The sequence below is a fragment of the Delphinus delphis genome, chromosome 7 (genome assembly GCF_949987515.2).
Source record: "Delphinus delphis chromosome 7, mDelDel1.2, whole genome shotgun sequence".
Taxonomy (NCBI): Eukaryota; Metazoa; Chordata; class Mammalia; order Artiodactyla; family Delphinidae; genus Delphinus; species Delphinus delphis.
Window position 1 is genome coordinate 62496128 of NC_082689.1, and position 26317 is coordinate 62522444.

General features: G+C 36.1%; 1 protein-coding gene and 1 long non-coding RNA gene across 4 annotated transcripts in view; one reads left to right on the plus strand and one right to left on the minus strand.

Moving 5' to 3' along the window:
• The window catches only part of PPIG (peptidylprolyl isomerase G), a 41094-nt gene extending 17074 nt beyond the window's left edge, over positions 1-24020 (minus strand). The window contains exons 1-9 of one of the 3 annotated variants that reach the window (XM_060016621.1): positions 23909-24020; positions 14789-14836; positions 14388-14465; positions 14219-14293; positions 13477-13584; positions 12625-12669; positions 11658-11745; positions 7316-7345; positions 7085-7224 (exon numbers count right to left, since the gene is read on the minus strand). In XM_060016621.1, the coding sequence (XP_059872604.1) occupies positions 7085-7224; positions 7316-7345; positions 11658-11745; positions 12625-12669; positions 13477-13584; positions 14219-14293; positions 14388-14448 (547 nt within the window). In that variant the 5' untranslated portion in view covers positions 14449-14465; positions 14789-14836; positions 23909-24020. Of the gene's footprint in view, positions 1-7084; positions 7225-7315; positions 7346-11657; positions 11746-12624; positions 12670-13476; positions 13585-14218; positions 14294-14387; positions 14466-14788; positions 14837-23505; positions 23606-23908 lie in introns of those variants that run through there. The other 2 variants (XM_060016622.1, XM_060016623.1) reach the window with 2 other exon arrangements.
• Positions 24021-24068: 48 nt separating this feature from the next.
• On the plus strand, positions 24069-24583 carry LOC132428134 (uncharacterized). Its single transcript, XR_009520074.1, has 3 exons — positions 24069-24155; positions 24262-24300; positions 24464-24583. It is a non-coding gene; the product is annotated as an uncharacterized lncRNA (long non-coding RNA).
• The last annotated feature ends 1734 nt before the right edge of the window (positions 24584-26317 follow it).

Genomic DNA, 26317 nt, shown 5'->3' on the forward strand with positions numbered 1-26317 from the left:
GAACCCACGCCCCCTGCACTGGAAGTGCAAGTCTTAACCACTGGACCGCCAGGGAAGTCCCCCAACATATGCATTTCTATAAATCACTGTGCCATGAAAAACTGTACAATAAAAACCACATGGCTTATAGGAAAAATGGGGTTAGGGGCACAAAACTCAAAAACTTCATCAGTGACACATTAAAAAAAAAGATAGGAAACTAATAAAAATAGCAACAGAGGGCTTCCCTGGTGGCGCAGTGGTTGAGAGTCCGCCTGCCGATGCAGGGGACATGGGTTCGTGTCCCGGTCCGGGAAGATCCCACATGCCATGGAGCGGCTGGGCCGTGAGCCATGGCCGCTGGGCCTGCGCGTCTGGAGTCTGTGCTCCGCAACGGGAGAGGCCACAACAGTGAGAGATCCGTGTACCGCAAAAAAAAAAAAAAAAAAAAAAAAGAAATAGCAACAGAGCTTTCACGCATGTTAAATAGTTAAGAAATACATAAATACGACAATTAAATACAGCACTTTGAGAAAATCATGGGTTTGCTTGTGGAAGTGAATGTCAGTAGGGCTATAGCTTGTGAGTTACTGTAAAGTTAGTGCAAGGGGGGTGATATGAAATTAGATGGAAAGTTTTAGTACAAACTGTACTTAGGCGTGGCTCATAACACACGTGATGAACTGAGGTAGCTTAGTAGATGTGTGAGGTGTGTGTATGTGTAAATTTTTTTTGGGGGGCGGGGGCCGTGTTGTACAGCTTGCAGGATCTCAGTTCCCCAACCAGGGAATGAACCTGGGCCATGGGGCAGTGAAAGTGCCAAATCCTAACACCAGGCCACCAGGGAACTCCCCTGGGTATGTGTAATTTTTGTGTATTCCTGTAAAGCTGTTCAACTGCGTATGGTTTTCTGCACTCAGTATTTCTTGTAGACAAGAGCATGCATAGGCAAAGGTGAAACTGATGTTATGTTCAAATTGTCTTCTAATGTATCAACTGAATGGAATAAATGCATGCTTTCAAAACAAGCAGTATAGCAGAACTGACTATGTTAGGATTTGAAATAGGGGCAGGAAAAAGTAGTGTGGAGTAGTATCTGTAGAGTGCTTACAATGTGCTAGTAAGCACTGAACAAACTCCTTTATAGGTGTAATTTAAGGATGAGTAGATTCTGGATATAAAAGGGAAGATTTATTTTACAACACTTTAGAAGTATGAAGAAAGGAATGGAGAAATTGTGAAGATGGAATAGATTCATCTCTTCCTATCCTCCTGCTAAGTGTAAGTAGAAATCCTAGACATAATACAAAAAGAAACAAACATAAGAAGACTCTGAAAGGTAGAAAGAAGGCAGAGTGGCCAGGGATCTCTGGATTTGAAGGTGACATGGTGGTTTTCAATCTGTCTCCCATATACCTTAGACATCACGCTGAAGAAGCCTGCAACTCAGAAATGCCAACGGACACAGGTTTGTAAAAGCCCCAAGAAAGGCCTGCTCTCTCCAGACAGAGAAATAGAAAAAAGATGGTTTAGCAGGACAAAAAAATTGTCACCAATACCTGCTTTACTGTAAGCAAATACTAAGGGGGAAAATTAAAAAAAAAAAAGTTCACCAACTCCCTCTTGGCTCTATCAGCAGAGACAAAGTAGAGAATTTGGATTTCCGGTACCCTCCCCTTCAAGCAGTGTTCCCCTTCCCTTGCCAGAGTGATGTCAGTAGAGACAAAGTGGGAAGCCTGGGCTTCAGCTCCCCTCACTGCACCAGCAGGTGGCACAGATTTCAGAGAAGGAAGCTAGAGAAAAAGATTCTTTAAATTTACAGATGAAGTCCTGGGGAGGAGACCCCCAAGTTAAACTGACCAGAACTAATATGGCAAAAGGTTTGAGAATTAAACTACAGTGTTGAATAGCATCCGGTTTTTCAGTAGCATACAAATGAAACCAGAATAGTACTGCAAGGGCTCTGGAAATTGAATTATCATTGAAACCACAATCTACAAAAGGAGGCCAGGACCTAAATGCTAAACCTATATAAGGTGACTGCCTGCTAAAAATAGAAAACATAAACAGAATCCAGAGTTTCATAACATACAATACCCCAAATTTCCAGGACAAAATTAAAAAAATGTATCACTAATAATTTCAAGAACCATTTTCAAGGAAAATCACAACTTAAGAAAGAAAAAACAATCAAAAGACACCAACACCCAGAAGACTCACATGTTGGAATTAACAAGGATTTTTAAAAAGCCATCTTAAAAATGCTTCCCCAAGCAATTATTAATGTTCTTTAAACAAATGAAAAGAGTTTAAAAATCTCAGGAGAAAAGAAGATATAAAGTATCAAAAGGAATTTTAGAACTGAAAAATACAATGATACAATAACTGAAATAAAATGTGCTCAATATCAGAGTGGGGATGACAGGGAAACTGTTGGCGAACCAGAGACAGACCAATAGAAATCACCCAACCAGAACATCAGAGAAAATTAAAAAAGCAAACAAAAAATGAACAGAATTTACCAAAAAAAAAAAAAAAAAAATGAACAGAGCCTCGGAGACCTGTAGAACAATAAACAAAAGATCTAACATTTATGTTATCGGAATCCCAGGAGAAAAATTTGAAATTAAAAAAATTTTTTAAATAATAATGACAGAAAATTCCCTCATTACCTACAGGGAACAATGATTTGAACAACAGACTTCTCACTTGAAACCATAGAGGCCAGGAGGAAGTGGCCTAACACTTTTTTATGTGTTGAAAGAACTGCCAACCCAGAATTCTACATCTAGTGAAAATACCCATCATGAAAGAAAAGGAAATAACAACATTTTCAGAAAACTAAGATAGTTACCAGTAGACCTACCCTTAAAAAAATGGCCAATTTCTCCAAACAAAAGGAAATACAAGGAGGCTTGGAGTTGAGTAAAAATATGAGGCAAAGCAATTAACAATCAACTCATATAAAAACAAATATAAATGGCTCCTAAGGAGATGATAACATCAAATACCTTAGAGAAATGCTCATTTAAACCAGCTTTAAAAACAACAGCAACAACAACAACCAACCCTGTAATTAGGCTGGCAAAGATTAAAGAGTTTGATATTATGTGGCTCTGCAAAGGGCATAGGGAAATTAACTTTCCTATATTCTAGTGGCAATGCCTACCAACATTACAAATGCATAACCCCTATAATCTGTTAATTCTATTTCTAGGAATTTATATTATCAACATTCACATACACGTAGAATGGTATACAAAATTTGAGAATGGGAACTGATCGGCAGAAACGGAAAAAAGACTTTTCACTGACTATCCTTTTATGCTTTCTAAATGTTGAACAAAATCAATGTATTAAATTTTAAAACTCCCAAGTCTGACAACAATTGTTGTCACCCCGTTCTCCAAAAAACCCTACTTCCTGCCTAACCACTTAAAATCTATTTCAAAGTATCATTTATAAGCATATAGCCATCCTTAAGATAAAAGAACAACACTTTTTAACTCTTGGGCCACTTCTGGTTAGTTTATTTTAGATTATTTAGATTATGCAGTTTGCTTATCAATCACTATGTAAAAGAAATTCCCAACCCTGTTCACTGACCTTTGTTGGGAGGGGAGGTAGGATATGGTGTAATACTACTGGGTACTGACTTTACTAGTATGTTGTTAAGGTGAAAAAACAAACTTCTAGAACATTTTACTTGTAAAAACATATGGTAAGAAAATGCTGCTTTACTAGTTTTTTGAGAGGTGTAAATTTTATGCCAATGAATTTCACGTGAAGCCTTTATATTGAAGGAAATTTCAAGGCCATCATCAAAATAAGGTTTGAAATAAAGAAGAGAACTATACCTCAAATGAACCTCTTTTCATTTCAAAAATACTGGGTCTCCCCTCTAAACAGATTCGAAGTTTAACATCCCACTATTCTCCATTAAAAGTGCTACCACCATGGCTCTTAATTCCAGGATAAAGACACTGAAATGGGATCCTGTCACCATACAAATGAGTGTCTGATTTTTTCTACTGTCTCCTGAGTACAAGATTCACCAACTGCTTCCTCTATTGTGCTCTTCTTTCTGTACTGCCAGGTAATCTGTTTTCTACCACATATATACAAGATTTCTGCTCATATAACTATTTATTTATTGCCATGCTGCCATAACTCAGCACTTGTGTTTCTATGTACTCTGTAATATATCATCAGCCCCAACTCATGCTGCATAGCAAAGGTGGACAAACCTCTCTTTAACAACTGCAGGAAACTCTGAAGAGACCAGCATGATCTGAGATCATGGTAACTCTTGAAAAGCCAGGAAGTACCTTAATCAGCGTAGTGGTCTGTGTTCTATCCTACACTCTGTCCCTTGATAGCCTCTACAGGGTTGCAGTTTTGATTAGCCTCCTGTGTTCTCCTCTGCATCTGTTGGAAGGATCTTCCCCTCGACTCTGAACCTTCTCAGGCACATTCAAATAGCCACAAAAAGTAGAATTTCCAATCTCACAACAGCAAAGGGAAGGCCCAGGATGATTGCCCAGACTCACCAAGACCACTTACAGGTGGGCCCAGACAGTCATATTTCTTCAGAAGTCTTTTTGTTTTCTTTCAGGAAGTTAGAAAAAGAAAAAAAAAAGATTCGGTATTTATTTTTAAAGTGGGGAGTGTATCTCTCAAACAAGGTTTTAAATATGATGATGATGATGAACACCGCTGTGTTACACAAAGCTTTTTGACTATGTCCAATTTAAGACTGTAAGAAGGCCATCAAACTTATAAATTGGATGGAAGACTCAGCTCTGCCTAAAAAAAAAAAAGATTTTATTGATGCTTGACAAAATCCATTCTGACCAAGGTTCTGAATGGTAACTGAAGGACTGTAGAGTAACAGGTGCCAAACTGTGTGACCTCAAACATAAAGATCTTTTCCTCTTTCTATAGTGTGATCCAGAACAGAGCAGGCATGGAAGGTACGACTCAAAACAAATCTGGCCTTTCGGTAACTCCTGTGCAGACAGTAACAAAGGGCCAAATCTTCCCCAACTGATGAAACTGATAAGGGCAAGATATACTTCCTTAGCATGAGTCTGAGGAACACACACTAGAACACTACATCAACTTCCAGCACAACTTCCTGGCCACAATGGCATGGGCAAAATTAGCATTTATTGCTTCAAATGAAACTATATTATAAAAACATAATAATATACAGAGAGTGACATTCATTCACCTTCTCATCCTTTCAGCAAATATTCATACACTGACCATTTAGTACCAAAAGAATCTTTACACCATATTTATTAGAGTCTATGATAACATTTATGGTTTAAGATGTAAGCTTTTTAATTATCTCTTCTAAATATGTAAACCACACAGCATCCTTAACTTTTATAAGCAGAGAATAGATCCTAACACAAGATCCTTGAAGACGATAAAACACAAGAAAAAAGCCAAAAAACAGTTAAGTACAGAATAAAAGATGAATACTTTCTAGATGATGTGGGAAGAAATAATATCTTAAACCAAAATATTCCAATTGTACTGACAACACTTTGAAGAATTAAATAGCAGAAGATTCAGGGTCTAAAATATGCAAAGATTTAGATTGCTTTTTAGTTTCTATTTTTTCAAAAAAAGGTAAGATACTCAACGACACTTCATTCTTTCTGAATCATCACGAACACAAGGCATACATTATAACTGCTGTTTGTAAATAAGGATAGACAGCCAGACTCTTGAACACAAGAAGTTAAACAGTCCCAGTATGAGCTGCAGCAATATTCCTGTGATGGTTTAGAAGGTATATATTTGACATAAAAGAGAAGAAAGTGAAATCATTAGAATCAAAGTGGAATGCAGAGAAAGAAAATTAAAAATAAGCCTTCTCCAGGGAATTCCCTGGAGGTCCAGTGTTTAGGACTCGGCACTTTCACTGCTGTGGGTCCTGGTTCAATCCCTGATTGGGGAACTAAAGAAAAGCAAAATAAAACGTGCATATTACAGAGCACATCAGTATACCTAAAATTTGAGAACAGAATGTTCTACTTAGGGCAATTCTGAAAGGAATATTAAAGACTTTAATGAGTTAGCAACATGTAACAGAAAAAGCTCTCAAACATGCCAGATGCTTCTGAATCTAAGCAGTGCATGAAGGGGAAATAATTTATTCCTGTGAAGTTTATTAGTCTGTGTTAATCTCTTCAACTGTCATCCTCCCCACACCATCTCTTTCCCTAGAAGAATATTTATTTACCATGCTATTTAGACAGCTACACTTTTTTTTTTTTTTTTTGCGGTACGCGGGCCTCTCACTGTTGTGGCCTCTCCCGTTGCGGAGCACAGGCTCCGGACGCGCAGGCTCAGTGGCCATGGCTCACGGGCCCAGCCGCTCCGCGGCATGCGGGATCTTCCCGGAGCGGGGCATGAACCCGTGTCCCCTGCATCGGCAGGCGGACCCTCAACCACTGCGCCACCAGGCAAGCCCTAGACAACTATACTTTTTAAAAAGCCCAAAAAATAAAGTGGAAGCAGATGGATGAATTACTGCAAATAATTCAAGGAAAGTTAAGCAGTTACATGATAAATGAACAAAGTATGAAGTAAGATAAAACACATTTGAAAAACACAAAAATACATTTAAAAACAAAAACTTCATATTTATATTCACTTTAGCATAAAGATCGTGTCAACTAATTACAGTGTGTTTGTTTTGTGTGCGTAAGAATTATCAGAAATATATACTTGCTTTTAGGGACTTCCCTGGTATCACAGTGCTTAAGAATCTGCCTGCCAATGCAGGAGACACGGGTTCGAGCCCTGGTCCGGGAAGATCCCACATGCCGCAGAGCAACTAAGCCTATGCACCACAACTACTAAGCCTGCGCTCTAGAGCCCGTGAGCCACAACTACTGAACCCTGTGCGCCTAGAGCCCGTTCCGCAACAAGAGGAGCCACCGCAATGAGAGGCCCGCGCAACCCAACGAAGAGTAGCCCCTGCTAGCTGCAACTAGAGAAAGCCCACGCAGCAACAAAGATGCAACACAGCCAAATAAATAAATAAACAAACAGATTTTAAGAAAGAGAAATATATACTTGTTTTTACCTTTAGATTTGGGAATTAGCTCTCCACAACTGAGTATCCGCACCTCAGCAAATGGTTTGCTAGCTGCATCTGTTTTCTGGTTTTCTATCTCTCTCACAACTTCTTGACCAGAAATCACTTGCCCAAAAACAACATGATGCCTAAAGAGTCAAGTAAAGATGACTAAATAAAAGCTTCTTATTTTAATATTAATTTAAAGTAGGTTGTAAAATAAATTAAAATAATCTTTACCCATCTAAATGAGGAGTTGGTTTTGTTGTTCTTTAGGAAGTCATCAGATAGAAGAATAAAAACAAAGTCAGAGAAAAACAAAGTTAGCATCTCTAAAAAGGAAAAGAAAATAACTGCATTGGAAACAAAGTAGCAAACAAAGAAATCATATATATGCTATCTTAACATAACAGAATCTTATTTACCTTAACCTTAAATAGAATCAAATGCAAGATGCTTTCGACAATGCATTTTCAAAAACTTGTTCTGAAATACCTATACACTGTTGAAAACTTACATGAAATTAAAGTTCACATTTTGGTGTTACTTCTATCCATCCATGTTTCCTGCATGTAACTGGGTTCTTATCGAATATCCACGGTTGTACAGTATTCTACTGTCTGGGCATATCATAATTTAGCAAACCATTTCACCAGTTTATGGGTTTAACAACAGTGTTTTTCAATCTTAACATTTTCAACAGTTAAAGCCCAGGTCATATTCTGATGTCCTCATACATGTTCTGTTGGACCTGAACAGAAATGGTCCATGTAGTGTTTATAAATTTTTAAATTAGCTGCCAAGACTTAAAAATTTGGATACTTCTATATAAAAATCCAGATTCAAAAAAAAAAAAAAATCCAGATTCCAGACCTTTTTGAAAACATGGAAAGACATGGCACCTGGCATGTGGCAATAATTGGTCAGGCTGAGTATCCCTGCCTTCTCTAATACAGAGATTAATCATTACGTTTCTTGTCCCAGCAGCCTTTACTCCCTTATATTACTTGCCTAAGACCTATGGGTATTTGAGTTTGTTATCCCTAACATAAAGTAAATTTCACATTTAAGAAAGATATCTGCATTAAAATTTGGACAAAACCTAAAATTAGCAAAAAGGAATTTTTAAAAGTCCTTCTTTTCTCCACATCAACCTTAAAGCTTTGTAGCTAAGAAAGCTGCTATCTGAGTAGCTATGAAGACACACTGGTACAACAGACTGAATATGGGCATTGTACAAGATTTGTCATTTTAAAAATCTTATCAAAAAAGGCATTAGAAATTTGGAAGAAGGAACACAATTTAAGCTAACTTTTGATTAAAACACACACTAAAAAAAATTCTAACACATACATGTATTTTTAAAAGTTCACCGTATTTTAAAAACTAATAACCTGTTATTGTTTTCTCACTGTAACAGCTATGATCACCTGAACTTGCTAAAACCACCTAGAAATGTAAAAACCTAGGTATACACTATATATGTATTTGTGTTACATTTAGTGTATATAATTTGCATCAAGATACAGTCAATCCTCACTTTACAGATTACGTATTTGTCCACTGGCTTGCTCGCGAGTTTATTTGTAACCCCTAAACCAATACTTGCATTGCTTTCATGGTCACTCTCAGATTGGTGAAAAAGTGTTGATAAGAATGGAAAAACTAGAACTCTTTGTATAATGCTGGTGGGAATGTGAAATGATGTAGCCATTGTGGAAAACAGTTTGGTGGTTCTTCAAAGAGCTAACCATAGAACTACCATATGATCCAGAAATTCTATTCCTAGGTATCTATCCAAAAGAACTGAAAACAGGGAAACAAATATATATGACAATGTTCACTGCAGCATTATTCACAATAGCCAAAAAGTGAAAACAACCCAAATGCCCACTAACAAATGAATATGGATAAACAAAATGTGGTATGTATATATAATGGAATGATATTCAATCATAAAAAGGAATGAAGTTCTGATACATGCTATAAAACATGGATGAACCTTGAAAACATGCTAAGTGAAATAAGTTAGACACAAAAGGACAAATATTGTATGATTCCACTTGCATATATAGAATAGGCAAATTCATAGAGACAGAAAGTAGAATAAAGGTTACCAGGGGCTGAGGGAAAGGGAAAATGGCTACTCTCTGGAATGATGAAATAGTTTTGGAAATAGTGGTGGTAGCTGCAGAGCATTGTGAATATAATTAATACCAGTGAGGTATGCAGTTAACAAATGGTTAAAATGGCAAATTTTATATTATATAATTAATATAAAACAATAAAATAAAACATTTAAAAAAAGATTAAAAACTGAAGTTGTTTCCTTTAAAAAAACAGAACACAGAAGTAGTAAAGAATAGTTATCTAAAAGTGGAAAGAGGTCAGGAGAAACCAACAATTGCAAGAGTCTGAGAATATACATGAAGGGTTATTTGAATTTAACATATGGGTTTTGGTAAGCACAGGAGGGATTTTATTTTTAAAAGTGAAAATAAATGATAACACTCAGTGTTGCTGAGGATCTGGTGAAACTGGCACTTACATACTGTTGCTCTAGAGTAAACTACACACTTCCTTTTGGAAGTCAATGTAGCAATATATATGGATAGCCTTAAAAATATGTAAGCATTTCACTAAGTAAACTTCTAACAACTTACATAAAAGAATTAAAAAATACATCAAACAATAGATACAACAATGTTCACTGTAGCAGTTTGAAAACAAGAAGCAAACCAAATGTTCAAAACTAAGATTAAATAAATAAAACCACAGTACATTCAAACAATGGATTAACATGTTAATTCATATTTAGTGATGTACAAAGAAATTTATATTACATCCAAAAGTTGATTACAGACTATATGCAACTATCTACCTGTATTTTTATTGCATGTAAAGATGCTCTGGGGATAGGATTGTTTTTCTTCTTTTAATCTGTGTGTTCTAATTTTCCTACAACAAATGTGATATAAGTTGTTTTCATTTAAAAAATCAGAAACACCTGTATATAGGCAATTGGCTGAATAAACTGCAGTATATACACACAACAGACTACTATACATCTGTGGGGAAAAAAAATGAGAAAGATCTCTATGAACTGATATGCAGTGATTTCTAGGTTATATCATTAAGTGAAAAGAAAAAAACATATACAGTATGCTATCTATTGTGTAAGAAAAAAGGGAAAATAAGAAAAAAATATATATCTGTGCTTATGTTTGTAAAAAGATATACAGAAAAATAAACCAGAAACTAATGAGGTTGGTTACTAATATGGATAGGTGGTGGGAAAAAAAAAGGTAAAAAAAATGGGGGAATGGGAATGGAATGAAGAGTTAGGTGCGAGTGATACTTCAGAAGTATTCTCTTTGCTTAGACTCTTGGAATCATGTTAATGTTTTAAAAGCTTAAAACAAAAAGGCAAGAAATAAATCAACCTGAGAGGGAGAACAAATGAAATATAATCGGAAATGAATTTAACATATTTTGAGTCACAAAACCACACAAAATTTACACTAAAAAGTACTAATCCAGGTCATTTTTAAACATGATAATTTAACTACATACCCTCACTGTAAAAACAAAAATTGCTATAAATAAATAGTGAACTCTAGTTAGTAGGTTACTCTTCACAGTGGTATAGGATGGCAATTTTTAAATATAGGATTCAACAAATGAGTAGAAATTTTGAACACACTCGGAGGGAGATTTCTCACTGTTGAAGAAGGGAGTTACAAATGTGGAACAGAAAACACAATAATCCACATGATGCTGACAGATTAAGTTCTTCTGAGACCAGAAGAGTTTACAGTTATTGAAGAGGAGAGCAAATCTTTACCCATGGGACATGATAAAAAGTATGAATTGCTGACAAGAGCCCTGGTAACAATTTTTTTGTAGTCAGAATTGGAAAACATTAGCTCTATTGACTTTGGGTTACAAATAAATTTAGCGAGTAGGCAAATTCACAAATACAGAATCTTTGAATGAGGAACAACTGTATTTTACTCTTTATAATTAAGTAATTTACGAAGAGATACTCAATGCAAACATCCTGTTCCTTGTTAAACTTACCCTATAAATTTACCATCCATAGGTAATTCTTTCCTGAATCAATGTTACTGAGATGACTGCAAAACAGGGACATTTCTAACTCTATAATTCCTTTTACATTTATTAGTTGCATTCTACTAAGGAACAGTTTTTCTTTCTCCCTTGTTATTTATTCATTTATTATTTATATCTGAATGGACTCCTGGATTTCCATTTTATTTGATAATATGATACCATCATTATTTATTTTCAAGATAATCAATGCTCAACTTGTCCTAATTTGGCCAGGCGGAATGCCACCCCTTCAAGCTGGCTCCTGAGTCCTCTTGACAAAAGTCTTCATCTTTTGAAAACTTTAGCAGTACAGTTCAACTCCCCTTTCAACAATTCTTTGTTCTTCCTCCTTCAAAAATTCTCTCCCTCATACGTCCCTCTCCTATTTATTAGTGATCAGTGGCAGGCACACAGAGAAACGACACACCAAAAACGTGATATTTTAAATCATCAGATCATTAATTCTTACATGAAGAACTGTGAGCCATTTGTATCCTTCCCTCTGTTGGCCATTGACAAGAGAAATTCTTTGTTGTGTTTAACAGCAAAACTCTCATCTATAGAGAAGCAAAGTTTTCAGTTATAGGTATAACTCCCCCCCAAAATTCATTTTCATTCCTCTTCATATCTTGTATTCATATCATGTGCTCTTTAGTGTCAGACAAAATTTAGATAAAAGGTTAAAAGAAGAGAAATCCAATATTAACCAATTTCCTCCATCTTTTCAGATTAAAATATTTCTAATTTTCAATCCCTTGGTATAAAATCCAAATACTTTATCAACCCCCTTTCAATATTATTCTTAGCACAGAGAGGCACTCATTAAACTTAATATCTGCCATGATAGAAAGAGCAGATTGCCTTCGAATCTTGGATTAGAATTGGAAAAAAGCAGGTGGAACGTGAAAAAAAATTTCACTGACTCCCAAAAGTGAAAGATGGGAAATATGAAATTAATTCCACAATCACATGTTTATAGTCTTTCAAATGATCTTCACATTAATAAAAAATTCCAGACAGAAAACTTAAATTTAGGAAAACCATTACAGCCAAATTCAGAATATCAAAGATTAAAAAAAAATCTTCATAGAAAAATGGATGCACAAAAATGTTGATATTGTCACTACGAAATATAGCTGAATCTCTTTTAATAAAGATTAGGATCAAGCTATGGAAGTTCCTATTCTAGCACTACAATTCTAAAAGTTTATTACAGATCACTGAAACCCTTCAAGTAATATAATGTACGAATGTACTAATTACAAAAAAATCCTACCTTTATAAAAACTCTATCACATAAAATTTTTCACAAGAAAATTAACTTCGTTTAGTTGAAGGTAGTTGGATATTAGTATATCAATAATCTTATTGATTCAAGAGAGAAAAATCAATGAATACTAGAAAACATTAAAAACAATTTAAACAAACATTTTTACCTTCAAAAAATCCTCCATAAATGGATTCCCCTCCTCGTCCATTTCCTAAGAATGAAAAAACATGGGACTCTTAGAACTGATAAGTCAGCAATCTCCTTGAAGGTCCTACCTAAACACAATGCTTCTTACAAAGTAGGTACTTGAATGACTTTGAATCAAGAATACTCAAACGTTCACAGCAAATTATAAGACCTTAACTTAAAGTCAATACTGACAAGACCCCAAATTACTTTCTCTCCTCTATGATACAACAGTATGAGTGTAACAAAGTTTATTAAGATCTGTAGAAGAAAGAATGTTCAGATCCTAATGATTATGTAGGTCTTTTAACAGAAATTACTAGTAGCTTCTCAAAGTGTCTTTAAAAACACAGTTTCAATGTTTTTACAATAATAGAGGTAAAAACCATACTGTAGTAAAGGATTACTGGCTGTGACAAAATCAAACATGAACACTGATAGGCTACTAAGAGATGAATAGTGTTTTGTTTTTAATCCAGAAGCAAATTTCTGAAATTCATATATCAAACATGAAATTTTTTCCTATGTGTTTCCTCCTTTTTATCTATTTCTATGAGTACTTCTAATTTTTTTTTTTTGGCCACGCCAGGCAGCTTGCAGGATCTCAGTTCCCCAACCAGAGATTGAACCCAGGCCCTCGGCAGTGAAAGCTCCGTGTCCCAACCACTGGACCACCAGGGAATTCCCAGTACTTCTAATTGTTTGACCAAAGATTAAGTGGGCTGAGAAGAAAACTGGCCTAGTACTTCTAGAGACTTGTCTAACTTTGAGATTCATGTATTTAACAAAGAATATAAATATATGATTTTCTTTGTGGGAATCAAAGTCTTACCTTCACTGAAGTCACCACCTTGAACCATAAAATCTTTGACAACTCTGTGAAAGAGACAACTTTTATAATGTAATGGCTTCTGAGTTGATTTCCCTGTCCCCTTTTCACCTACAAGGAAGAAAAATTAGTAGGCTGTTAAGTAGAAAAGAAATTAAGGAAGTAGTATTAAAGCAAAATTCATGATGAAATCACAAGAAAAAAATTTTTGACTACTTCTTTAATTTTGTATCTATATGAGATTACAGATGTTCACTAAACTTTCTGTGATAATCACTTTATGATGCAAATAAATCAAATCATTATGCTGTACACCTTAAACTTATACAGCAGTATATGTCAATTACATCAATAAAACTAGAAGAAAAATTTAAATAAAATAAATAAAACATTTAAAAGTTAAAAAAAAATTAATGATGAAAGCTTTTGCCCAGTAAAATACACCTCTCTTGACCTATACAGACTTCTTTAAATTACAGAATTTTAACTTTCCTCAGGAATTTTTTAAAAATTCATTTAAAAAGCACCCATGCTTTTCTACTGAGTGTAGAAATCAATCTCAGATACAATCCCATTACAATTAATATGTATAAGAATTACTTTCATGTCTAGTAAATGTTGCATAGTCAGCATGCTGAGAAGGAAATAATATGCCTGAAAAAATCTAAAACATGTTAAATTAAAAATCAAAGCAAACTGAAATCAAATGGGACTACTATTAGGGCAAGTGAAAATGTCAACAAACCTGTACAAAGACAACGAAAGTTCTCGCATGTTTTGGGGCACACATCAGAAAATAATTCAAAGACAACTCTTCCAGCTAAAAAAGAAGGCAGTTGGTTTAAATTTCTTTACTAACTTAAAATATTAAGTACTTATATATAAATGTTAAATAGGGACATTAATTTCCTTACCAGGTTGATTATTAATGGCGATGTCAAAAAAACATCGAGGACGCTGAACCTTTATTCCCATGGCTTCAGTACTTCAATCTATGAGTAAAATACAGTTTCAGGCAAACAGACGAAAACAGCAAAGATTTTTCATACATTTCTGAAAACAAAACAAAACTGTGGAGCATAAATGAAAAATGTAGTCTGAATTTATTTTATTATTTATTTCCATGACATAAATCACATGAATTATTCTTTTCTTTGAGAGATTAGATTGCATCTTGTGAGGCAATCAGAAAAGACATTATAGGTCTAGCCATTATATAACACAATTTCTATTTTAACAACCAAATATAGATTGCCACCTCAAACAGAAAATTGTATTAAGTCTGTATGATTAGTGAACTAAGCAGGCAGATTACCTTTAAATAGAGAAAAATCAAGGACAAGCTGATCCAATCTTTTTGCGCCTAGAAAACAAAATAAATTTTGATTAAAATGGTGGACTTTTTAAAAGAAAAACATTCAAATTCCCCAAAAATGCCAAAAATAATTCCCCAAGGAAGAAAGAAAGTGGGATACTTTAGTAATAGTAACATATGGTAGATTTACATTCTGAGTAAAAATATATTACATTTTACATATAAAGCTATTTTTTGATCAGAAACAATAGCCTTTACTGATACACTAGTGTAGACACAAAAAATATCAGTAAGTGAGATACTCTATGTAAGTTTTATCTACATAACAGATGGCTATTAGTTAAGACATTCTTTTTTTTTTTTTTTTGCGGTACATGGGCCTCTCACTGTTGTGGCTTCTCCCGTTGCGGAGCACAGGCTCCGGACGCGCAGGCTCAGTGGCCATGGCTCACAGGCCCAGTCGCTCTGCGGCATGTGGGATCTTCCCGGACCAGGGCACAAACCCGTGTCCCCTGCATCGGCAGGCGTACTCTCAATCACTGCGCCACCAGGGAAGCCCCAAGACATTCTTTTGATAGGCGTTTATTTTAAGGACTTAGAATGTTTGAATTGTAATACTTGGTGGAGAATGACAGGGTAAGGTGAAAAGCAGAAGAAACAAAATAGCATCCAAAATGGTGCACTATAAAAATAACTGTTTCATCTGTTTAGAACAGAGACTAACTGAAATGTTTATGCGTTTCTGAAAATTATAGTATCTAGGCTGGTAGCTCAGTAAGCAGTGAATGATATTTTAAATCCAGTGAAATTTTTATTGAGACAATTTTAGATTCAGTTATAGGAAATAATACATAGATACATGTTTCCCCAATGGTAACATTTTACAAAACTATATAATAGCACAACTGTGTATAATAGCACAACTGTAGCATAAAAGCATAACAATGCTTATACACTTCACATTTCCCCAGTTCTACCTGTACTCATATGTGTGTGTATTTATTTAGTTCTACACAATTTTATCACACATATAGGTTCATATAACTACCACCATTCCTATCAATTTTACACATACCACAAACCACAAGTCAGAATACTCAACAATAAAAGCATGGAAGACTTTGCCCAAATTACCAACAATTTGAAAAATACAAATTCTATGTATTTATTCTTTATTGCATGGAATGGGGGGGAAATACCATTTTCTCACAACTTCCTCCATTTTTTATTTCTAAAAGATACAATATATATAATAAAAATTTGTTTCTCATGAAATAAAGCAAAAAAGATGCCTTTCAATCCTCCAGGAGACTACAGACATAGACTTCCTGAAAACAATAAAACAAAACAAAACTTAGTAATTTTAAAATCTTGCCAAGTTTGCTGCATTAAGTTTTTTTGTATAGAATTTCAACTCATGCACATTTGAAGTTGAGAATACACTGAATCCATAAATCTGAGGAAACTATCCTATCTTAAAGAGAAATATTAAATTACTACTTAGTACCTGATTATCTTTTATCTTCTAAATAACTTTTACAGGCCTTCTTAAATTCTCTACTTTTGAGGGTAGAAGAAGAGAAGAGGAAGTTTAGTGATTTATTTATTTTCCTCCAAAAAAAACCTTCTAAAGTTATTTGTTTAGCCACATATCTCAGGTAGAGATTTTTATTCTTACAAAATAAGTATAGTATAGATAGCACTGCCCAAAACATATTGAATTGTTTACAGTTATAGTTGATTTCCTATTTACTATGTTCTTGAAAACAAACTCCAAATGTGTGACACACACACACATACACAGAGGGAGTATTATTCAGTCACAAAAAAGAAAAATATCCTCCCACTTGTGACAACATGGATGGGCCTTGGGGGCATTATGTTAAGTGAAATAAGTCAGACAGAGAAAGACAAATACTGTACAATCTCACTTACACATGGAATCTTAAAAAAAATCCAAAACCTGAACATATAAAGTACTGAGAATGTAATGTACAGCATGGCTAGTAATATCGTGCTGCATATTTGAAAGTTGCTAAATAGACAATCTTCTCATCACAAGAAAAAAAATTTTGTAAGTATGTGAGGTGATGAATGTTAACTAGACTTACTGTGACCATTTTGCAATGTATACATTTAATAAGTGAGCATGCTGTACATCTGAAACAAATATAAAGTTATATGTCAATTACATCTTAAAAAAAAAAGGATTTACACCAAAATATTAACATTGATAATACCTGAGCCATGAATTTAAGGGTAATATTTATGTATTTCTGTTTTCCAAATTTTCTTCAACAAACAGGTACTAATTTTATAAGCAGGAAAAGTATTTTTAAAGAAATACTAATGAGATAATTTTCTGCCTATTAAAATAGCAAAGATATTTTAAAAGAATAATTCCCAATACAGTAAGCAACTCCTCTGGAAACATATGTAAACCTCTTAAGTTTTTATACCTTAAACTGGTTTATACCTTAAAAAATCCAATTGCTAGGAATCTACTGTAAGGAACTATCTTAAATTTAGAAAGCCTTCATGTATAAAGTTGGCCATCTTAGTGCTCCTTTCAGTAATATACTATCACAAGTAATCTATTCAATATTATGACAAATGGTTACATTATGGTCTCTAGTTGAACAAAATATCATAGTTATGGAAGCAATGCTTACAAAGATTAATAATTTGGAAAATGCTCATAATTTGTTAAAAATAATCAAGATAAAAAACAGTATATGCAATATTATTATAATAATAATTATAAACTACTCCTAACCCTGAAATTCAAAGATTTACAAAAAGAAAAAAAAAATTGAAAGGAGGACTTCCCTGGCGGCACAGTAGTTCAGAATCCGCCTGCCAATTCAGGGGACATGGGTTCGAGCTCTGGTCCGGGAAGATCCCACATGCTGTGGAACAACTAAGCCCGTGAACCACAACTCCTGAGCCTAAGCTCTAGAGGCCATGAGCCACAACTACTGAAGCCCGCGCACCCAGAGCCTGTGCTCCGCAACAAGAGAAGCCACCACAATGAGAAGCCTGCGCAGCACATCAAAGGGTAGCCCCCACTCGCTGCAACTAGAGAAAAGCCCGTGCACAGCAAGGAAGATCCAACGCAGCCAAAAAAAAAAAGGAAGATTGAAAGGAAATAATCACTACGGTGTTTGGTTTTAAGACTAGAGAGTGTTTTTGCCTCACTGTACTTCTTTCTACTTTCTTTAACAAACATAACTGCTGCTAATAATAAAAAATTCATAATAGAATAGAAAATGTACATATAATTTTCTAAGATTATAATATACATGTCTGTGTGTGGTTATAATATATATTTATGTTATACCATGTGGGGATACTGTACTTTTCATAGAAATAGATTTAAATGGTTGCTTGAAATAACAAATCAAATATGCCTTACGTTTAAGAAAGATGAAAGACACCATATTATTATTAAAAGCACTGTACAAATATCTTGAGTATGTAAATGTTCTAATATTAGTAGCTAATGAAGAACAATGGTGACACAAAAGATGGCTCAATGCTATGTCTCTAACATTACTGAAATCAAATTTTATCTAATCAGAAGCAGGACACAGTATTTCCTCTTTATTATTTCCTGGTATTACAATATCTAAATTCAAACACAAGACAAATATCTGGTCAATTTTTCTTTCCTTTTTTTTTTCAAGAAAGAGTAAAGAGAAAATACTGAGAGATCAAAAATACAATTCAGGGAAAAAAGTCAAGCCTATGCAATTTTCAAGTCTATGCAATTTTCAATAAAGTAAGTCATGAATTTCCTAAGGATAGTACATAAAGACAGCTTTCAGAGCAGTAGTCTGCAGGCGAACTGTTCACTGCAAAGTTGTTTAATCTAAATGAGTTGCAGCTGTTTTATAAAATGCAGATATAAATTTTTCTTTAAAAAAAAATCACCATATGTAGCAACATGCCCCACTCCTGTACAGCAATTAGCATAGTGTGCCCCTTTAGATGAGGTATATATGTTCCAGTTCGACCTAGTTTCCACTATTGCATGTTAGCCATTACCATTTATCATCTACTTGACCTCTTGCATTCACCTCACCTGCCTGACTCTCTAAGTATTTCATACTTAATATCATCTACTTTATTTATAATGAAAATACTTTTAAAGATAATCAGCAAAGTTAATAAGCTCACTGAAAAAAGAGTACACAAAAATGCATGAAATACTGACTTTTAACACTTTTATATACATTCTTCCACTTTCTTCTAACCAGATAGAATTACAATATGTTGTTTTAAATGTTTATCAACACTATCAGTCATTTTTGTGTGTCAACAATATATAATGTAACAAAATTTCAAAATATTAAATGCCAGGATGTATAAACTTCTGCAACAAATGTATTTCATAAAAATATCAGAGAGATGTAGCAAATTCATAAGTAAAAAGTTTAATCTTGTAGTTTCATACATAAAATAATTTCCATATTCACCCTAAAGTAACATGAAGGATTGGGGGGGCAGGAGAAGGACACAGGCAACTAATTATTAAAATATATAGTAAAGAACATGGTATTTGTAATTAGGCAATAAATAATGCAGTGACTTTATTACTTTCAAAGAATTACCTGGAAGTTTCACACAGTATGAGGGAGTCAGCATAGCATTTGGTCTTGAAAAAGGAGACAGTAAATACTTTTAACTATTAAGATGACAAGCGGGTCTTTGACATTTCTGATTCCCTTGGCTAATTCCTAAGTGTCCTTAAAAATTTAACATAGCCAAAGTACACTCTGGGAATTTCACCCCAACTCTCTAAAGTTCAAATGATTCTCATTTGTTCAATTTTATTTTCATTATCATAAACTTGTCTGTAAACTCCTTGAACTCAGATCCTTTATATCTTCAACACCAAGCATAATGTCTGGCCCAGGACTACATTACCAAAGAGAATGCGAGTTAAGGCATGAGCAGAAGCTGACTCTTACTCAGTACCTTTTCTCCCATATGTACTGCTTCTCACCTGGGGTATCGCTAATACGTATCTGTAGTTAGTAAATCTTCTCGGCCTATTCCACAGTTGAAATAGAGCCTGTTTTCTAGATCTGCCTTCTAGGGCTGCATTCTATTAAGTGTCTATTTTCTTTTCTTTTTCTTTAAACAGAATCCACTATAAGAGAGAACATCTTCAGTACAAAACCAAGAAACAAAGATGGGAAGTTCTCATTTGCTTAAGTTTAATAAAAAGGTAACAATTTTCATATAAGTCTTCCACCTCTAAGTGCAATCATATTAAGTTTAACTAAAACTATAGCAGATCTTGAAGATTACTTTCAAAGATGGCAATCTAACATTCACATTTTACATTCATTCTTTACCCTACCTTAATGTAATTCACAGAGATCAAATGAGAAATAAAAATGGATTGCTTAGGGCCTCCCTGGTGGCGCAGTGGTTGGGAGTCCGCCGGCCGATGCAGGGGGCACGGGTTCGTGACCCGGTCCTGGAAGATCCCACATGCCGCGGAGCGGCTGGGCCCGTGAGCCATGGCCGCTGAGCCTGCGCGTCCGGAGCCTCTGCTCCGCAATGGGAGAGGCCACAACAGCGAGAGGCCCACGTACAGCAAAAAAAAAAAAAAAGGATTGCTTAAAAAACATATAAATACGTTTACGAATGCCAGATTGCTAGCGAATTAAGTACAAACAAGTTAACGTTCTGAGGTGTCAGAAAAAGGCAACTATGATCTTCTGCACAGTTCCCCTTCCCTTAGTGTCTCTGACAGTCACAAACCTCGGCCCTGGTAAAAACATAATTAACAGTGTATAGGCACTTACTAAATTCTTAAATCCTTCAGAAAACTTAAAGAGAAAAGCTGTAATGTTGCCAAGTTCGGTGTTAAATAACTTTTTGCACATACAATCCGAGAGACATAAAAACATAGTACAACTATGTTAGTATCAAACTAAAAAGCATATACTAACTGGGAAATCTCTCCTAATATTAATATTTTACCTGCAATTATCTAAACTCTTATAATGATAAATTTATCCCACTGTCTTCAGAGATAGAATCACACCATACTAGCAATGTTATTCAATCCAGTAACTCCTAAATAAAAAATTACACACTTTTGAAGTTTGAAGGAAATAGATAATCTGGTCCAATCTTCTGATTTTATACACCGACAACAAGAGGATTAGAGAGCTGAAGTGACTGGCTCAAAGTCACAAGCGGAAAAAAAAGCAAGAGTTTTCTGGTTAAGACTACAGCTTCACTGTAGAAACTAGCTTATTCACAAATATTCCAGATAATGGCTTACATAATTTTACTTTTCGCCATATGACCACAATGCAATGATTTAATTATGAATAAACCTTAAGCTAAACTTTATGCACAATTAACAGTAGCTTAATATATAAACCACCAGGCTTCATGCAAGTTAAAAATCAGTAAGTTAAGGAATCATTCATGTTTTAAAAATAACCATTTTAATACCAAAAATTGATATCTATACTTATAAGTATGATGTATTTAAATTTCAAGAACAAGTTGGTAATCATTTTAAGCCACTACTCAAACTAAAACAAAGTGCAAAAGATTTCCTGTCTGGCACTAAAAGTACACAGTCCCAGTTACAGCAGTTTTCTCTGAGTATTTATAATACTGCCTGTAGTAAATTTCAAGATGCAAGATTTGCCTTACGGAAATAAAAATATACTGAGTTCTTACGGAGACCATATATGCATTAAACCAGGTCAAAACTATTGACACTTAATCAAATGAAAACTGAAACTTGGTGCTAATATTAAAGAAAAAAAAAGAATACCACTACGTAGCAGTGAGATTTGCAACAAACTCTTCAAATCACTTGAATTAATTATCTATGGATTCCAACTACATAGAACAAGTAAGACACCTTAGTACATCAGGATACAGAAAATAAATACATTATAATTCTGTTGAAATATCCTACAAATAAAACAAGGGAGGGCTTCCCTGGTGGCGCAGTGGTTGAGAGTCCGCCTGCCGATGCAGGGACACAGGTTCGTGCCCCGGTCCGGGAAGATCCCCCATGCCGCGGAGCGGCTGGGCCCGTGAGCCATGGCCGCTGAGCCTGCGCGTCCGGAGCCTGTGCTCCGCAACGGGAGAGGCCACAACAGTGAGAGGCCCGCGTACCGCAAAAAAAAAAAAAAAAAAAACAAGGGAAAACATCAACATGTATTTCTTAAAAGAGCAACATTTGAAGAATTAATTGTAGATGGTGTCCTGATAACTAATAGAACTAGTTCATCCTACTATGAAGGCTACCAATTTCCCTTTGCATAGAGAATGGATGCTGCCTGATAGGAAATCTAATTGAAAATATGCAAAATATCAAAAGGACAAAGACTTTACTTAGAGGCCACCGATACTGCAAGACCACAATAACAAGCACGAAAAATCAAAGGCCTTTAACAAGTCACAATAAATGTAATGTATGCTCTTCACTTCACTCATTCGAGAACTGCGGAGTTCTTTTACACAGAATTTTAGCAACCTTGAATATTTATGTTTGAAGCCCACAGCTGACGACAGTCTGAAATCAAATATCATTTTATAGATGAAATAAAACTGAGGTTCAGAAAGATGGCTGGGCCAGAAACAAATTCAAAGTTTCTGACCTAGGAAGTTTGTATACTTGTACACCCCCGACAACAGGGGAAGACAAGAGTCTGCAAAGACAAAAACCTTAAAAAGGTAAACAAAGTTAAAAAACAAAACGAAAAAAGCACAGAATCCTACTACAAGACAAGACCCATTAGGATCTCAGGACACCAACAATCCTGAATCATAAATTAGAAAACGTTAATGTAAAATGAGTTGTTTAAAACCGAAGTATGTAATTTCTCATAGAAATAATCCCATCTCAAATGGTTAAACTAAAAAAAGGAGCGGAAGATAAAATGGGTAAATTTTCAGATGCATAAAAAATATGAATGAGAGAAACAGCCATTCTAGATATCTGTGCCTTTTCTGGATTTTATACCTCGATTTCAGAAAATGTTTACGCACCCCCTCTCCATCGTCTATACAAACCGGGAAATTACTGGCCATTCTTTGCCAAACGGTAATCCAAAGACTCACTCACATACTTTTCTATCTGGTTTTAAGCTACTGAAAATTAACGTACCCCCTAATTTCCAAAACACTTAATTGTTCCTTGGTTGTATTTCTGATCACCATTGCAAAAACTTGGTCCTGCATAAAGTACTGTTGTGGGAAGAAATTAAAATCAATGCACAAAATGGTGCTTTTGTAACATTTCCAAAACGACTGAGTTTTCCATTCCCGCAGACCTCGATTCAACACCTTAAAAGACTAAAGACGAAGCAAATTCGCACACTTCCCCCAAGGCATATGGAGCTCCGAAGCCATCACCCTCCTCCAAAACAGTAACTATCTCCTCCAAAAAGGCCTGCACTGCTCACAGCTCCTCGGAACCGTGGGAGAACTTGGAGTCAGCTCTGGGATGAGAAGGGAAGAGCCTGGATTTGAGTTTCAGGAGAACTAAGTGGCCTGTGTCACTTCACCACGCACGATAACCGGCTGTGAGAGGAAAAGGTCGGAGTACGGGGAAAGCCTAGCCTAATCTTAAACCCTGAGATCCTGGCTCCTCGCCTGCCACTCTCCAACCCTAATCTGACAGGACGGCAGGTAACGCGTCCCACTTCCCCACCTGTCCTCCCACCTACCCCGCATTCGTGCTTAGTCTTACGATTTTGAAGCATCAAAATCACCCCGGCTCCCTAGAGTTCAGGCCACCATCGCTGCCGCCATATTACAGCTTGTGCGGCAAAATGCGTCAGGGAGGGAGGTGTGCGCCCGAGCGGAGAGGGCGGGGGCGGGCAGGGGGAAGGCCGTTTCCCAGGCCCGTGAGGCACGGTTAGAAGGCCACAAGAGCTGCAAAGCTAGCGTCACGATCCTTGGGGGCCGCCTCTGGCACCTGGCAGCCCCGATACCTCGAGGGGAAGACGGTAAAGTCGGTCTGGGCCTATCGCGTCGGCTCCGCCCCTCTCCTCGGGCCCTTCCCGCTCTCGTACCCCGGCACTGCTGCAAAGGACGCCACCGAAACAACACGGGCCCCGCGCCACCTACTTGCACTAGTACACTCTCCTCTTCCCGGGGTCCAGTCCTTTAAATCGCTTCAAATCTACCGCCGCCAGAAAAGGCGCTAAGGCCAATGACCGCCTCCCTCCCCCCAGTCCCGGCGTGGAGGGAAAGCGTCGCGCCGGAAGTACGTCACGGCGCGGCGGACCTCATCTTCGGGTGATCCGTCGCTCGCGTCATCTCACCCTCCCTGGAGTTCTAGGATTTTGGTGTCTGTTAAATGCCTGCTTTATAGGTAACTTAATGCTTTCTGTGTGAGTTGATTGAGAGCGTTTGTAACCGCCATGTCGTTCGTGAAATGAAGTGCTTCACTTAATAAACATTTATTGATCCTCTGCCAGGTTACTGGGAAGGAGACCCTACCTTCAAGGAGCTTCCAGGTCAGCTTCCAGTTAACGCTATGACACAAGTTCTAAAAAACAGATGAACAAAGTGCTATTTGACAAAAGGAGGAAATTATAAAGGGCATTGACGCTCTTTGTTGTCGTTTTTAAATATTCTCACAGCAGCCCCATGATACAGATTATTATCCTTGTTTCACAGGTAAAGAAATTGAGGCTCAGGGAAGATAAGTGCCTCCCTCCCAGACACACTGTTCCTAAATACCAGAGCAAGGCTTTGACTGCAAATCCAGTTCTCCAGGGGAGACCACTATTTTGGGACATATATTGTTATTTAATTGTTTTAACAGGCTGAGAATCCCTAGATTTTTAGAATTAATTCCCCCTGCTATTCAGGGGAGTTGGCGGCAATCATTGTGGAGATATGGGGTGAGTGAGTTTTAAAGGAAACAGCTAAGAGGACTTAGATTTTACTACTATATGAAAAGAACGTTAAGTTACAATCATTTAAATTTTTCACTCATTTACCTGAGGTAAATTAGTAATTATCAACAGCAGTCGGGCATGTGGTACTCTTAAGCATCTTCACCAATTTTATTAAATGTAAAACTGAGAGGACAATCCCTGCCACTTTTAAGCCATTGCCTTCATTGCAGGGGAGCAGCAGCATACTCCTCTTTGAACAGTTCAGAGGTTGTATGAATTTACACTTTGCAGTGAGGAGGGGAATTCTACAATACCTTTAAAAATCCGATTTATACTGAGCACTCTATTAAGATAGATTTTTTAAGCGTTGGTTTGTTTGACTTTTGTTTGTTCAGCTTCCTTCAGAATATATTTTTATTTAGCTATGATATACAGATTTATTTTTTAGATTTCTACTTACTAGTAGAGGTAATGTGTGGCATTGCTGTGACATTGGTGTATTCTCCCTCTTTCCCACCCATTCAGTCAGAGACATCTTTGAGGATATATTACAGATTATACCATAGTTAACATTTTGAGGTGTACAAAGGAGACATTACTAATCTTGTTCTAGGATATACTATCTTCCTAGAGAGATAGACTTTCATATGAAGTGACTGAAGAATTATTTAACAGTAAAATATTAATAAGTACTTAGATATAGTATACATTATAAATGGTCAGATTTTAGAAGATTCTTGAAAGAAGTTTTGAAGCAGCATTACAAATGTCCATTCAAGGACTGGTGGCTGGTGCTGAACTATGACAAAGTTTTCACTGCTCTTTTCTTAAGAAGAGTTGTTTTGGGGGGAATTCTCTGTTGGTCCAATGGTTAGGACTCAGCACTTTCACTGCTGGGGCCCCAGGTTCAATCCCTGGTCGGGGAACTAAAATCCCATAAGCCATGTGGCACAGCCAAATAAGTTGTTTTGTTCATTTTAATTAAGCATATCACCTTTTCCCAGATGGTTATAGAATGTGATAGTTGTTTTCTTTCTCTAGATGTCCTTACTTGGACAAATGAAAAATTGGCATGCTTTGCTGGGTCTCAAACATGTTGAAATTTCATTGGTCTGTGAAATCCAAAACTTTCCCAAATAGATTTGACATGGATTTATTGTTCCAAGAAGGAAGATGTTGCAAGTAACAGGAAGTATTATTATCTACATTAATATGGTGGCTTAAAGAACAAAGGATTTATTTCTCTCTTACATAATAGATCTGAGGTGAGACGGCCAGATCAGAGGGCAGCTTTACTCCATATAGTCAGTCAGGACCTTGAGTTCCTTATATATAATTCCAATATGCTCCAGGGCCTTGACATTGCATGATTAGAGTGTATTGCTGGTTTCAGGCAGCAGGAAGGAAAGAGGTTATGTCTTAAGGCCTAAACAAGGAAGTAATACATGCCACTTTGCCTCTAATTCCATCAACAAAAACTTAATCGCAGGGCCAAACCCAATTACAGGGTACTGAGAAATGTAATATTGACATGTGTCCAGAAATAAGACAGGGCCAAACCCAATTACAAGGTACTGAGAAATGTAATATTGACATATGCCACAACTACTGAGCCTGTGCTCTGGAGCCT